Source organism: Miniopterus schreibersii, assembly GCF_964146895.1.
Source record: "Miniopterus schreibersii genome assembly, chromosome: 8".
NCBI lineage: Eukaryota > Metazoa > Chordata > Mammalia > Chiroptera > Miniopteridae > Miniopterus > Miniopterus schreibersii.
In genome coordinates, this window is record NC_138109.1 from 35,194,261 (window position 1) to 35,206,921 (window position 12,661).

The window sequence follows — 12,661 nt, forward strand, 5'->3', positions numbered from 1 at the left end:
GGAGCGAGTTGCTGCCCAGCCAGGTTTCTCATCGCTGCCCTTCCTTTTCACTGGAGGACAGGGTAGAGCTTACTTTTCATAACTAGGGGTTTAAATCTAATAGGTAGACAATGTCTAAATTAAAAGGAGATATTTCACAAAGCATCCAGTGAACAAAAATAAAACAGAACGAATTTGAACTCCAAGAATCTTTATTTACATCTCACAGCCCCTGGGAAGTCCTTGGATACTTGTTTATCTTTGCTCTGGGATTTCAATTTACGGCATCAAACTATAATTGCTTCTTAGTTGTCTATCTTTCGTATTAGATCTTAAATTCCTTAAGCCCAGAACGTGTTTACAATCTCCTGTGGCTGGCACTCTGCCTACATTCAGCAAATGCTCAAAAATGGAACGAGGGAAAGAGGGAGAAAGGGAAGAAAGGGTGGAACGCAAAGAACTTCATAACCATTTTATGGCCCCTGACAATTAATCTGTGTTGACAGTTCTCGATTCCACTAGCGTTTTTTGAACACCTTCTGTTGCTAAAGGCTGCAGTGGGCGCCACCCTTCACATATGCATTGTGTCGTTTTTATCTCTACTGTTTTCCACTCCCACCAGGAGGTTACTTATTAAAGTTACTATGGACGACAAAGCATACGGATGTTGACGACAAAGCACACGGATGTTGACATCGAATTGTTCAGGCTCAAATCCTCCCTCTGCTAGTCTCTAGCCTTTGGGCAGGTCACTGAATCTCTAAGACTCTAGTTTCCCACATATGTATGTGAAATGTGATGATGAAATTAGGTTAAATATTGAAAATGCCTGGCACACTAGTCTTCTTCTACCTATAGAAGTGGTTTTATTTCCTACAAACTTATATCACATACCTTCTACTGTTTAATCACAGCTTCAGCCTGACCAGAGGCCAGTGGGTAGGCGGCTAAGACAGCAGGTCCAAGTCTTATAGGGCCTCATGAAGCCAGGACTAAAAGCGACCTCAGCGTCATCGCACATTTCCCACCTGCTCTCAACCATCAGGTTAGCTCCCCTAAGTCCCACCTGACGGCAGCTCATGGCCATCCATCATAGCTTCAGCAAGACATCCAACATCTTCAGCACACGCTTCCACACCGCTGTTCATAAGGGATACGGGGATGATCATTTTCCCAATGATAGGGGTCCTGATCCTTTTTAGGATCACACAATAAGAGCATTTTTCATTGTTGGAGATAATTCCCCTTCCCGTGCACATTTGTCAAAGGCAGTTTCCCACAGTCCGTACATCATTCTGAAATACATGATAAGATTCAGGTCTGCTATTCATCATCTTCTGGGCTTCCTCCAACTCGAGTTCCTGCCTGGCTCTTCTTGCCTCTGTTTAACGATCAGATAGAAAATTATCCGTAGAGCAGTAGCAAGGGCGAGGGGAGGTGGAAAGACCCAAGTGACAAAAGTCCCAAATCTGAGGGATGTGAATCTACAATGACTGACAATATGGAAATTATTATTTTTTTCAATTCTCACGCAAGGATATTTTTTCCATTGAGTTTTAGAGAGAGAAGGAGGGAGTGAGAGAGAAACATTGATGTGAGAGAGACATCCATTGGTTGCCTCTCACACACACACTGACTGGGGTCAGGGATCGATCCTGCAACCCAAGTATGTGCCCTTGGTCAGGAATTGAACCCGCAACGCTTCAGTGCATAGCCCGACTCTCTAACCACTGGAGCCACACAGGCCAGGGCTAAGAATTCTTTGTAAAATAAATTGCATATAATGCTACCACTTTACAACAGGAACCAGGCCTCTAGGAATTGAGCTTTCACTGAGGTTTTACTCCATGGCCACTGCTGGAAAACAACATGGCAATGCAGAAATATCCCAAGCTTTGGATCATTTAGACCTGAGTGTAAAATTCCTGTTCTTCCATTTACATGGTGGGTGACCTTGAACTTACTTTGAACTTATCTGAGTTACGTTCCCCACATCTGAATAATGGGATTATTATCAATCTCATAAATCTCTCATATTCTCCGGCTGCCTTTAGTAGTCACGTAATTAATGTCATTTCCCATTTTCCTGCTCGGAACTCTAAATATTCTCCTGCTCCCAGCCTTTGAGAGAATGTAATGATGCACAAACCACAGTCCTTGACATCAAGTCTCTCCTTAAGACTCAATCTAGCAAGGAAGAAAGGTACCTGAGTAAATCCTAACTGATGGAAGAAAGAAATAAAAGCTTTGTCTGGATTAAATTATGTTTTTAAATACACCAATATGCTGACAATCATGGGGAAAGGAAGGCTTAAATCAAATGGGAGGAAGGGAATGCTAAGGAGCAGTTTCGTGGACGGGCCATCTGAGCTGGGTCTCAGAGGCTCAGGTGAGCCTGGACAGGTAGAGAAGAGATGTTTTTTTCCCCAGGCTAAGAGGATGGCTGAGCAAGCTCACGCATGCTCAGGGGCTGCCAAGCAGGTCAGTGTGTTCAGGACCTAACACACTGCATCTAAGGCACTAGTACCATTTACTGAATGGATGAGTAAGACAGAACAGCAGGGCCATTCAGAGCATGGGTTGTGGGGTTATGGCGCTGACTTCATCTCGTCTCTCCAATTTCCAGCTCCTGGTCTGTGAACTGGAGAGTTTAAAACAGGAGCTACTTCAAAGGGTTGTTCTGATTGAAAAAAATACATGTAAACGTTTGAATATGTCACCTGATATTTTCGTTACTGCTGACAGATAGCAACTACCTTCCTCACCAGCATCTCCATTATCATTTCTGATGTGGGGATGCCTACTGGAAGGTGAAATGGGCTGATTATAACATTCCTAGACTGGGAGCATTTGCAAAATTGGAGTGCTTGTTCCAAGCTAAGATCTAGAAATGCATTTCGATTTATGCACAATCAAAATCCTTCAAATTCACTGAGCCTTTACCTTTGAATGTCTGAAAAACACAGGGCAACTGACATCCTTAAGAAAGGAAAATGGTTCCTTCTCAATCATGTGGAGCCCTTGTGTGTGACAACTTCCCACATGCCGCAGACAAGGGAGGTGAAGAGCTAGGGCTTCCTACGCATTTTAACTCCCCCTCTACCTCCATCATATTTTGTCATCATTCCTTTCTCTTGCTGAGGCCATCTCCACCTAATGGTGCTACTAGTGGCATCTGCAGGAAGGTGTCTTTCAGGGTTCACATTACTTGATACTTGATAAGAGGACACACCATTCAGTAGGAAGCAGCTTAACCCAGTGTTAAGCTTGTGGACAGGCTCTAGCGCCAGAGAGATCTAGATGCAAATGGTTCCCTTACAAGTTTTGCAGCCTCAGGAAAGCTGCTCACCTCTCTGAGCCTCAGTTGCCTCCCAAGTAAAATGGGAATACTTGTCTAAAGGTTATTTTCAAGTTTAAATGAGATAACATGAACAACAGGCATTATTTCCCCTGCACCTCCACTCCACCCTCTCCTCTGCCTTTGATCTACGAGTGTTTTCTTGATGGACTGCAGAAACGTTCAGTCTTGCAATTCATGTACCCTGACCATCCCTGAAGCTGTGCTGCAATGGGAGGGGGCTGCTGAAGTCCCAGCACAACTGGGCACATGGTCTGCTCAGCAAGCCCACAAGATCATAAACCCTCTGCTCTGGGCATTTACTAAGTACCTGCAAAAATGAAGCCTCTCCGACCCCAGCAAGGAGGCACCCTTACCTACGCCCAGGACACGGAGGGCTAACGTGCAGGGCTTTGTTCTCCCCAACATCAAAATTCAGGCCCCTCCACTTCCAGAGGCAGCACACTGAGCTTAATGGAGCAGCAGGATGAACTGCTATGGCCAATCTTACAGCTCTTACTACCAACACGGCCCACATCACGCTAAGTTACGGCACAGACGTGATTGGACACACATCACACGAGAAGTAGCTCACGGAATGGAGGAATTTTCAGTGCAACACTATAAGAATCTCAAGAGCCAGCATTTAGGGGATATGTGAGCATTTTACCATTTTCTTTTTCCTTGTACAAATCATCTCCCCCCACTTTATGATAATTAATTCAACAAACATTTACTAAGTACCTACCATGTTCCAGGTGCTGTGCTAGGACCTCATAGCTAATCACAAACAGAGAAATAAGCAAACCATTATAGGAAAAAATGTAGCAAAATGTGATGATTTGAATAAATATGGGATGCTCTGGACCCCTCACAACTCCAGTCAGGTGAGGCTCTGTGAGTCATAAGTTCCTTTATTAACTCATTTATGCATTCAACGAACATTGCTGTGCACCTGCATCTTTAACACTGTGCTTGAAGGAGCTTGGAAGCAGGAGTGAAGAGGTTAACAAGACAGACGCGGTCCCTGTACTCACAAAACTCTCAGCCTAGTGAGTGATAAAGAGGAATAAAAAGGTAGTTAAAATAATGTATTATGATGGGCAAAAGGAGGTGCTTTGAGAGCACATGGACCAGTCATAACCCTCAAATGGGGGTCATAGAGGTGGTTGCAATGAATCACCAAAGCATTTCTGGGAAAAGTCATATCTAACTTTAAACTAAAGCAAAAGTGGAATAAGCTTTGAAAAGAATAAAGAACAATGTATTCTTGGGAGAAAACCCAAAAAACATTTGCAAAATTCCAGATGTGAAAAATCACATGGTAGGATCATGGAACTGACATTAATTCAGTCGAGCCACAGGGTGGAGGGTCTCTGCGGAAGAGTGGTGAGAGGTGGCTGGGAAGATAAGGGGGGGTCAGGCCACACAGGGCCCCTCTGAAGCCAGATAAGCAGTGCGGACTTTATCTTGGGGGCAGTAGGAGCTGACTACTGAAGAGTCTGAAGCAGAGATGGGGCCTGATCAGATCTCCCCTGAAACAGTGTAGTCCCTGTAATTTTTTCACATTCCCCAACCCAAGCATCATGGCACAGGGTGAACCCACAGAGTACATTCAGCAAGCGAGGAGAGTTAAGAGCAGCTTGGAGATGGAGAGCACTGGAAACCTGAAGGCCAGCGAGGAGGGTGGTGGGGCGACCCAGATGGCGTGAACCATCTTCAGGAGAGGGGCAGCCAGGCAAGGCAGCGAATGGATTCGAGAGCTGTTTAGGAGGCTGCAGGGGCTGACAATCAATGGTTAATCAATCGATGGCATGGTGAAACGTTAAGGATGGTGGCTAAACCAAGTGCTTGATGAGTTCTGAAGGGTGCCCAAGAGCTAGCCAAGCGAACAGGGTGAGAAAGATGATTGAACAGAGAAAACAGTGTGCGCAGAAGTCAGAGGCGCATCCTGGGACCTGAAGCTCTGTGCGGCTCGGTGTGACAAAGTGACAGAATGGGTGACAGGGACCAGGTCTCAAAAAGCTTGCTTGGTGTCTTGTCCTGTATGGTATGCTGCTAGGGTTATAAAATAAAGTCAAGTGGGGAAAGAGGAGCGAAGGAGTTGAAGAAAGCCTGAATTTTTTAAGTCAGAGTGAGGCCCTGGACAAAGTCACCAATGAAACCCGAAATGAGTTTGCCTTCATGACCACAATGAGGGAGGTGTCCTGTAAGAAATTCAAGGCTAGGTGCTCGTGGAGGATACAGAAGTCTCTCCCAGTCACACATCATATGATCTGACAGTCTGACCATTAAGTAAGAACTCTTTGACCTAAAACAATATTCCCTCCCTCCCAAACCCTTCAGCCCAAGAGCTTTATGGATCAACCTCAGAGAAATTTATGTGGTCTTGTAATTAAATCCTTGATTCTGCATTTCCAAAGCCTGCAAATCACAGAGTTAGCAGAGAGTGATTAGCTCGCCAAAATACAAACCCCTGCCAAGACAAAGGTGCCATAAATTTACATGACGTGGCTAATCTGCTTCCATGCCCACTCCCCCTAAAACAGTATAGCCCCTGTAATTTTTCACATTCTCCAACCCTGAGCATCCTGGCACAAGGTTACCCACAGAATGCATTCATGGAAAGGGGCACAGACTTCCACGGTGGGCAGATTTAGTGCTTTCTAGATCTAGACAAGCCATGTGACATGGGAAAGTCTCCTGATCTCTCTCTTGATCTCTCTGAACATTATTTTCTTACGTGTTTCATGAGGTGATGTAAGATTTGGGCTCATTAGGGACAATTTATCTAAAATGGCCAGCATGCAGGAAGCATTCAATAAAGGATGGCTATTAATGAATGTTTGTAGCTTGACAACATGGTCCATTTTCCTTGATATTTCCTGTCCACTTTCCCAGTTGTTCTTGGAACAAGCACGTGTGCGCATGCATGCACACGCGCGCGCACACACACACACACACACACACACTTAAAGACAAGGCTCAAAGAGGCTAAATAACCATCTCTGGTTACACAGCAGATAATGAGAACAGTTAGTATTAAAAAGCAGTTCTGTCTGGCTCCAAAGTTAGCGCTCTGCCAGATGGCGCTGGCTGAAACCCTCAGGAACTGCCCCCCAAAATGTCTGAGTCTGCTCATCAGGGGACCCATTCCTCTACCACGGTCTTCCACTGGGTGGCTGAATGCCGGATTACAAATAAAAAGAATGATGTCAACTGCTCTCCCCTCTGAAGGTAGGTGACACACCTGAAAGTACACATCCTCCTCTTCCAGTCCTCCGTCAAATCCCACTCCTGGAACATGCACCATTTGACAAGCTCTAAGTGTGGCAACACAATGCAGTAAAAATGAAATGAAGAAAACAACTTTATTGCTCACTGCTTTCATCCCTTCCTTATTTAAATTGTGAACACTCTAGTTATTTCTCATACATGGCCTGTCTAGAAACACATTTTATGGGGAAATATGCCCCTGCGTGACTTGCATTTAAATCTGTCTGACTTGGTTTCAACAGCCTGAGTGAAGAACCAGGGGGATAGGTTTATGAGTAATTCTAAAGGGCCTCTTAACATTCTTTAAGCCACAACAGATGACGCATGTCATGAGGTATTCTTTTGTAGGAAATAAAATATCTGCCCCAGGAGCTATCTGAATTTTGCCAAGGGGGGAAAAGCTCTTTTAGTCTGTAATATCATATAATATGAGAAACGTATTTACAATATAATGTCCAAAACAAAGCAGGATATAAAGAGTGTAATTTCAAGTCACTCTGAAAGTCAGTCCATAAGGAAATAACTAGAATGTTAACAGTAGTCACTTTTGATAGATGGGATTATGCATGCTTACTTTGTCTTTTCTAAGTTTTAATAATAAGCATATAAAGCTTTTTAAAAAGTCAAATGAAATCACTAAAAAAAGAAACCTATACATTTTCCCAGATAAAGGCCTAAATATTATTCAGTGTTTCCTTACCAGTGAAAGCATTACATAAAATTTGACTAATACCAGGCACAAAAACTGTGCAAGAAAAGAAAGTTATATATCAATCTTGTTGATGAATATAGATATCAAAATTCTGGGAAAAATATCAACAAATCAAATCCACATATAGGAAACAATACACCATGAACCAGTAGAATTTACCCTAGAAATGAAGATTAGAAAATCTATCAGTGAAATACCTCAAGATAAATTAAAACAGTAAAAATATGCATTGAAATAAATGTTAAAAAGCATATAATAAAATTCAACATGTAAATTCAAAACTTAAAAAAAGACTTCCTGAAAAATGATAAATGGAGAACTAATGAATATTTAGCAAAAACTTAGATATCACACTTACAGTAATTTAGAAGCATTTCCATTAGTTTAAGGACAAAGTAAGGATACCTAGTATCACTAAATATTATACTGACACACCTAGCCAATGCAATAAGATAAGAAAAAGAAGTACTTAAGTACTGCAGGGGAAGACAGAAACTTACATACACGGTTATATGTTGCCTCCACAGAAAATCAAACAGGAGTTGGAGAAAGTATTAGTAAGAGTCTAGCAATACAATCATATTCAAGATTCAAGGTCAATATGTAAACTCTTTATTTTTTTTAAACTTCTACTTGTTTTGGCCCAGTTACTAACATGTGTTTAGTGGAACACTGACTATGCCATCGCCAAAACTGAAGAACAATAAATAAATTAATCCTGTTACCAGCACGTTCGCTTTCTTGCTTTAACACGAGTGTGGTTTCATGGTGTCTTGGGTCAGGCACATATATCAAGAATAAAGATGGTTTATCACTGCTGCATAATTACAAACCATTTTTGAAATCTTGTTCTGTGACAAGTCAGCCACATCCCTTTTAAGATCCCCTTGGCTCTACAACGGGATAAGAGGAAACAATGCAAGATGAGGATGACAATGATGAATGTAAAGAAGACAGAGAGGAGGAGTGGGGTAGAATGGAATAAGAGAAACAGAGAAGTGAGAGGAAGAAAATGAAGAAAGATGATAAAAGAGGGAGAGGTTGAGAGGCGGTACGGAGAGACTCAGGGCGAGAAAGCGGGAGGGAGAGAGGGAAAGGAAGAACAAAGCTGAACTTTGCTGAGCCTTTAATATACACGCCAAGTACTATACTGAGTGTTCTACTTGCCTTATTTCAATTAATCTTCATAGTGAGCCTTTGAGGTTTGTAATACTATATTTTCATTTCAGAGGAGAGAAAACTGAGGCTCGGCTAAAGTGATGTTCTAAAGTCACACAGTTAGGACATGGTAGAGCCAGAACTGGAGCCAGGTCGGCCTGCCCAGGCTCCGTGGGATTAGCCACTCACTAGAGGATACTCCTTGCATATGTATGGTGCTGGTTTTAGAGCTTATCAGGATATGAAGACGAGCAGGATATTAAAAGGTCACCTTCACACTCCCATCCCAAATCCTCAACTAAGCCAATGTTCTGAAAACCTGAATCCTCTCTTTAGAATACTTCTGGTTTTGCATGTTAAAATTAAGAATGAAAAGATGTGCGCGAAGATACAATTTTTAATGCATTAAGCATTCAAGGGCACAAGTTTAGTGGAAAGGTTAAATTTGAGGCAAATATGTAACTTGTCAGTTTCCACTGCAAAAGGATTTAAATTCTCGTACATACCAGATTCCGCAATTTTTTCCCATGTAGTTCTCCCAAGACCTGTTTTCTCACCTGCTTTCTTTTCTTCTATTATGCTTAGACCACAATGCATAAAGAACAAGGCTTACATTAAATTTTCAGGAATAAAATAGACCGCTTCCAAAATATTTGTGTTTCAAATAAACATCTAAAACAAAATTTACAGTCCTCCCTGGGGTTTTGGCTCTCCAAAAGCTGCATATGTATTACATTTATGTCCCTTGTTTCCAGAGAGTGTCAGACAAATGCCATCACAAATATGACAGGGCAGGCACAGCGAAGTCTCAAACAAATCACTGCCTATCCAAAGCAACCAAGGGCATCCGTGTTTGCAAGCCCATATTGACAGATTTCAAGACCTGAAAGAGCTCTATCAATCCTTCTCCATGCAGCTGAGAAGACGGGGGAAAGGAGCTGAAACCAGGGGGAGAAAATACACACACACACACACACACACACACACACACAGCAAGAAGCTGTTTGCATCCAATTACAACAGGAAGACACACTTACTGAAAAGCACAGTCATAAAGCGATAGGACCAAATTCTCCAGAAAACACGGAAATGCATAGAGTTATTTTATTTTAACACTGTGCATGGCAGTCTTCATTCGGAGACGTCTGTGTGCCTTCCTGTGCCAGCACTTTCTAAGTGTTGGGAGCGGAAGGGGTGAACAAGGGGTCTGGGTCTGCACGGTATATAGTAGAGCTGACAGACAAAAACACAGGACATTTTTAATACAGTAAATTGAGATCCTAACGAAGTGCTACTGAAGCAAAACACAGGAAGAACTAACCCAATTTAGGAAGTAAGGGAAGCCTGGCTCCTGGAGGTCCCACTAAGCTCGACTGAACAGTAAGGGGGAGTCCATCTAGAAAAAAGCGGAGCGCGACAAAAGGATTTCAGGCTGGATTAATAAGAGTCAAATGAATCTCAGAGTCTGGTCTCTGAGCCAACGGCAATAGCATCTTATGGGAACTTGTTATAAATGCATAGTTTCGGGCCCTGTCTTAGGCCTAGAGAACCAAACACTGAGGACGAGACTCGGCAATCTGGGTTTTCACAAGCCTTCCAGGCGATTCTGGTGCTGCCGGAGTCTGAGAGCCACCGGTGTGTGCAAGGTGAACTACAGTGGACAGAGTGCCTGGAGGGTGGCAGGGCTAAGGTGGGGCTTAGGCAGGGGCGCTGCTAGAGGGATGGGTAGAAGGTATATCCGGAAGGGCTTTATATGTTTTTTTGTGTGTTTTTTTTTTTTAAATATATCTTTATTGATTTCAGAGAGAGGAAAGGAGAGGGAAACAGACAGAAACATCAATGATGAGAGTCACTGATCGGCTGCAGCCCGCAACCCGGGCATGTGCCCTGACCGGGAATCGAACACCGATCACCTGGATCCTAGGTCGACGCTCAACTCGCTGAGCCACGCCCAGCTGGGCAAGGGCTTTATATGTTATAAAAAGAATTTTGGATTTTATCCAGAGAATAATGGAGAACCATTAAAATATGCCCAAGAATGCTGGTGACTTTTTAAAAAATATTTGCAATCATAAAGATAGATGATGTATCATTCCAGAGATAAAAACTCATTCCTGTACACACAAGCAGCCATGAAGAAAGGAACGAATTCAGCCCTACCTTTCTTCCTGGAGTCTTTCTTGGCGCTGGTTTTCACAGCTACTTGAAGTTCTGTCTCAGTTGACATCCTACTAAATCCTTAGTCCACTGCACACAGATCCAGGGCCTCGGCCAGGCTCATGGAGGACTCCTCTCCAAGACAACAACGCCTCCCTTCAGAAATGACACCCCCAGCTGCACATTTCATTCACTTCTTTCAAGTGCTGCAAATCAAGGAAAGAGAATAATTAGGGTGGTTATTCAGAATCACCACCCCTTTGGAGTTAAACGGGAATTAGGGGGAAAAATAGTCAAACATACAAAAGCAAGAAAATCCTGGTCTTCACCTGCAAACTGCTCTATGATTTCCTCACTCCACTAACAGGGTTCTCAGCAAAGGGAAGGAGAGGCCTATCTGCAAAACTGTTTCTCAAACCAGGTAACTCAAAACAGGCCTTCGGAACTCTGCATGTTCAAGAAGGGCAAAACCCAACTCTTTCTTTTCCATGTTTCTTAGTGTTCAAGCATCAGATGCCACCCAGAAAAATATAGCACAGGCACATTTCCTGGGCAGCCCGTGGAGACATTTCTAACAGAGGGGGCACCCATCCATCAGCCAAGCTCGACCAGAGCCTTGACAGCTAAAGCAGATCATAGGGAAGTGACCTGGGTCTGTCCCTCACTGGCAGGCAGCAGAGGGGACACGGAGTTGACATACAATTGGGCTCCAAGGGTAAGGTGACAAATGGGACCGAGAAACTTTCAGCAAGCCAATTTTTATGTCAGCTTGTCCCCCAGCTATAAGGGCAGACAAGCATTTAATGTGGGGAGAGAGAGAAGCAGGCAGGCACACGTCTCATTCATTCTTCCTTTAATAAACACGCGTTGCACACTGCTAGGTACTGTTAAGTTCAGGCGCTGTGCTGGGAGAGATAATAATGATGATACCAGCGCTTCAATTACAGCTAGTATTTACTATGCACTTACTATACACTCTGCCCTCAGCCACTGCTTCACATACATTATCTCATTTGATTTCATTAAATTGAATGAACGTATTCCCTGTGTTGAGTCAACAGTCTTTTCCAGTGACTACCTATCTGACAGTTATATTTGAGAGTTTAGCTGAAAATAAACTTTCCATTAGTTATCCATGTTTAAATACTATTAAGATAATAGTATACTAGACCATAAGCTGCCAAGGCTCTGATCAAGTCAGGCTGATCGGGCTACTAGACATGGATCTTCGGGCCGTGCAGCCAATGCTTAGCTCATCCCACAGATCTAGAACTGCTTAACCTAAAAAGGTTGACCTTTCAGCTCAAAAAGGACAATGACCCAAACCTCTCAGTCCTGACAACTAAAGATGGCTGAACTAGAAGGTCTAATATAAAAGCCACATAAAATTATAGTTAAGGCTTAAATTGGGGGGAAATTTCCACTTTATTCAAAGATATTTGGTTTGTTTTTAACAAGCTATTTTTTCAAAGGACACTAGCCCTGAATGAAAGGTGCCCAAACTAGAGGATCTAAGGCTACAACTAAGGAAAATGAAAGATTATCTTCCAGGAATGGGGTCCATTAAATTATTCATAGAAAAATGAGAACTTTTCTGCCACTGTTGTGCCATCCATCTGCACCCTGCCACTCGCCTAACCGCTCCTCTCCCCCAAAAGGCAACGTTCCATGAGAGATGACACAGTCACGTAAGTCAGTCATACACGGATGTAATTAATTTTATTAATATAACTATCATTTTGTTACAACAAATACCTACTGAGAACCTACTATGGGCCAGGTGCATATCCTGGCTCCTTCACATCAACGAGCATTCACTGTGCCACCATGGTGGCCAGGAGTACAGAGGCACAGCCTGATTCCTGTCCTCACAGCTCGGTCTAGCAGACGTGTCAGCCATGTAAAGGCCTGCAATACACATGACCAGACCCAAAACAGGCAGATACCCAGCATTCTGGGCACAAAGGATCGATTATCCACCTGCGCTTGGAAGAGCCAACACAGTTTCACAGCGAAGCCCTACGCTGCGAGACACTGAAGGA

The 12,661-nt window shown here is 43.2% G+C and overlaps 1 protein-coding gene across 10 annotated transcripts in view; it reads right to left on the reverse strand.

Annotated features, from left to right (window-relative positions):
* Positions 1–12,661, reverse strand: part of DAB1 (DAB adaptor protein 1) — an 895,228-nt gene that overhangs the window by 199,450 nt on the left and 683,117 nt on the right. For all 10 annotated transcript variants that reach the window (XM_081144806.1, XM_081144807.1, XM_081144805.1 and 7 more), the window contains one exon: positions 10,623–10,825. In XM_081144806.1, coding sequence (XP_081000932.1) covers positions 10,623–10,689 — 67 coding nt within the window. In that variant the 5' untranslated portion in view covers positions 10,690–10,825. The remainder of the gene's footprint in view (positions 1–10,622; positions 10,826–12,661) is intronic.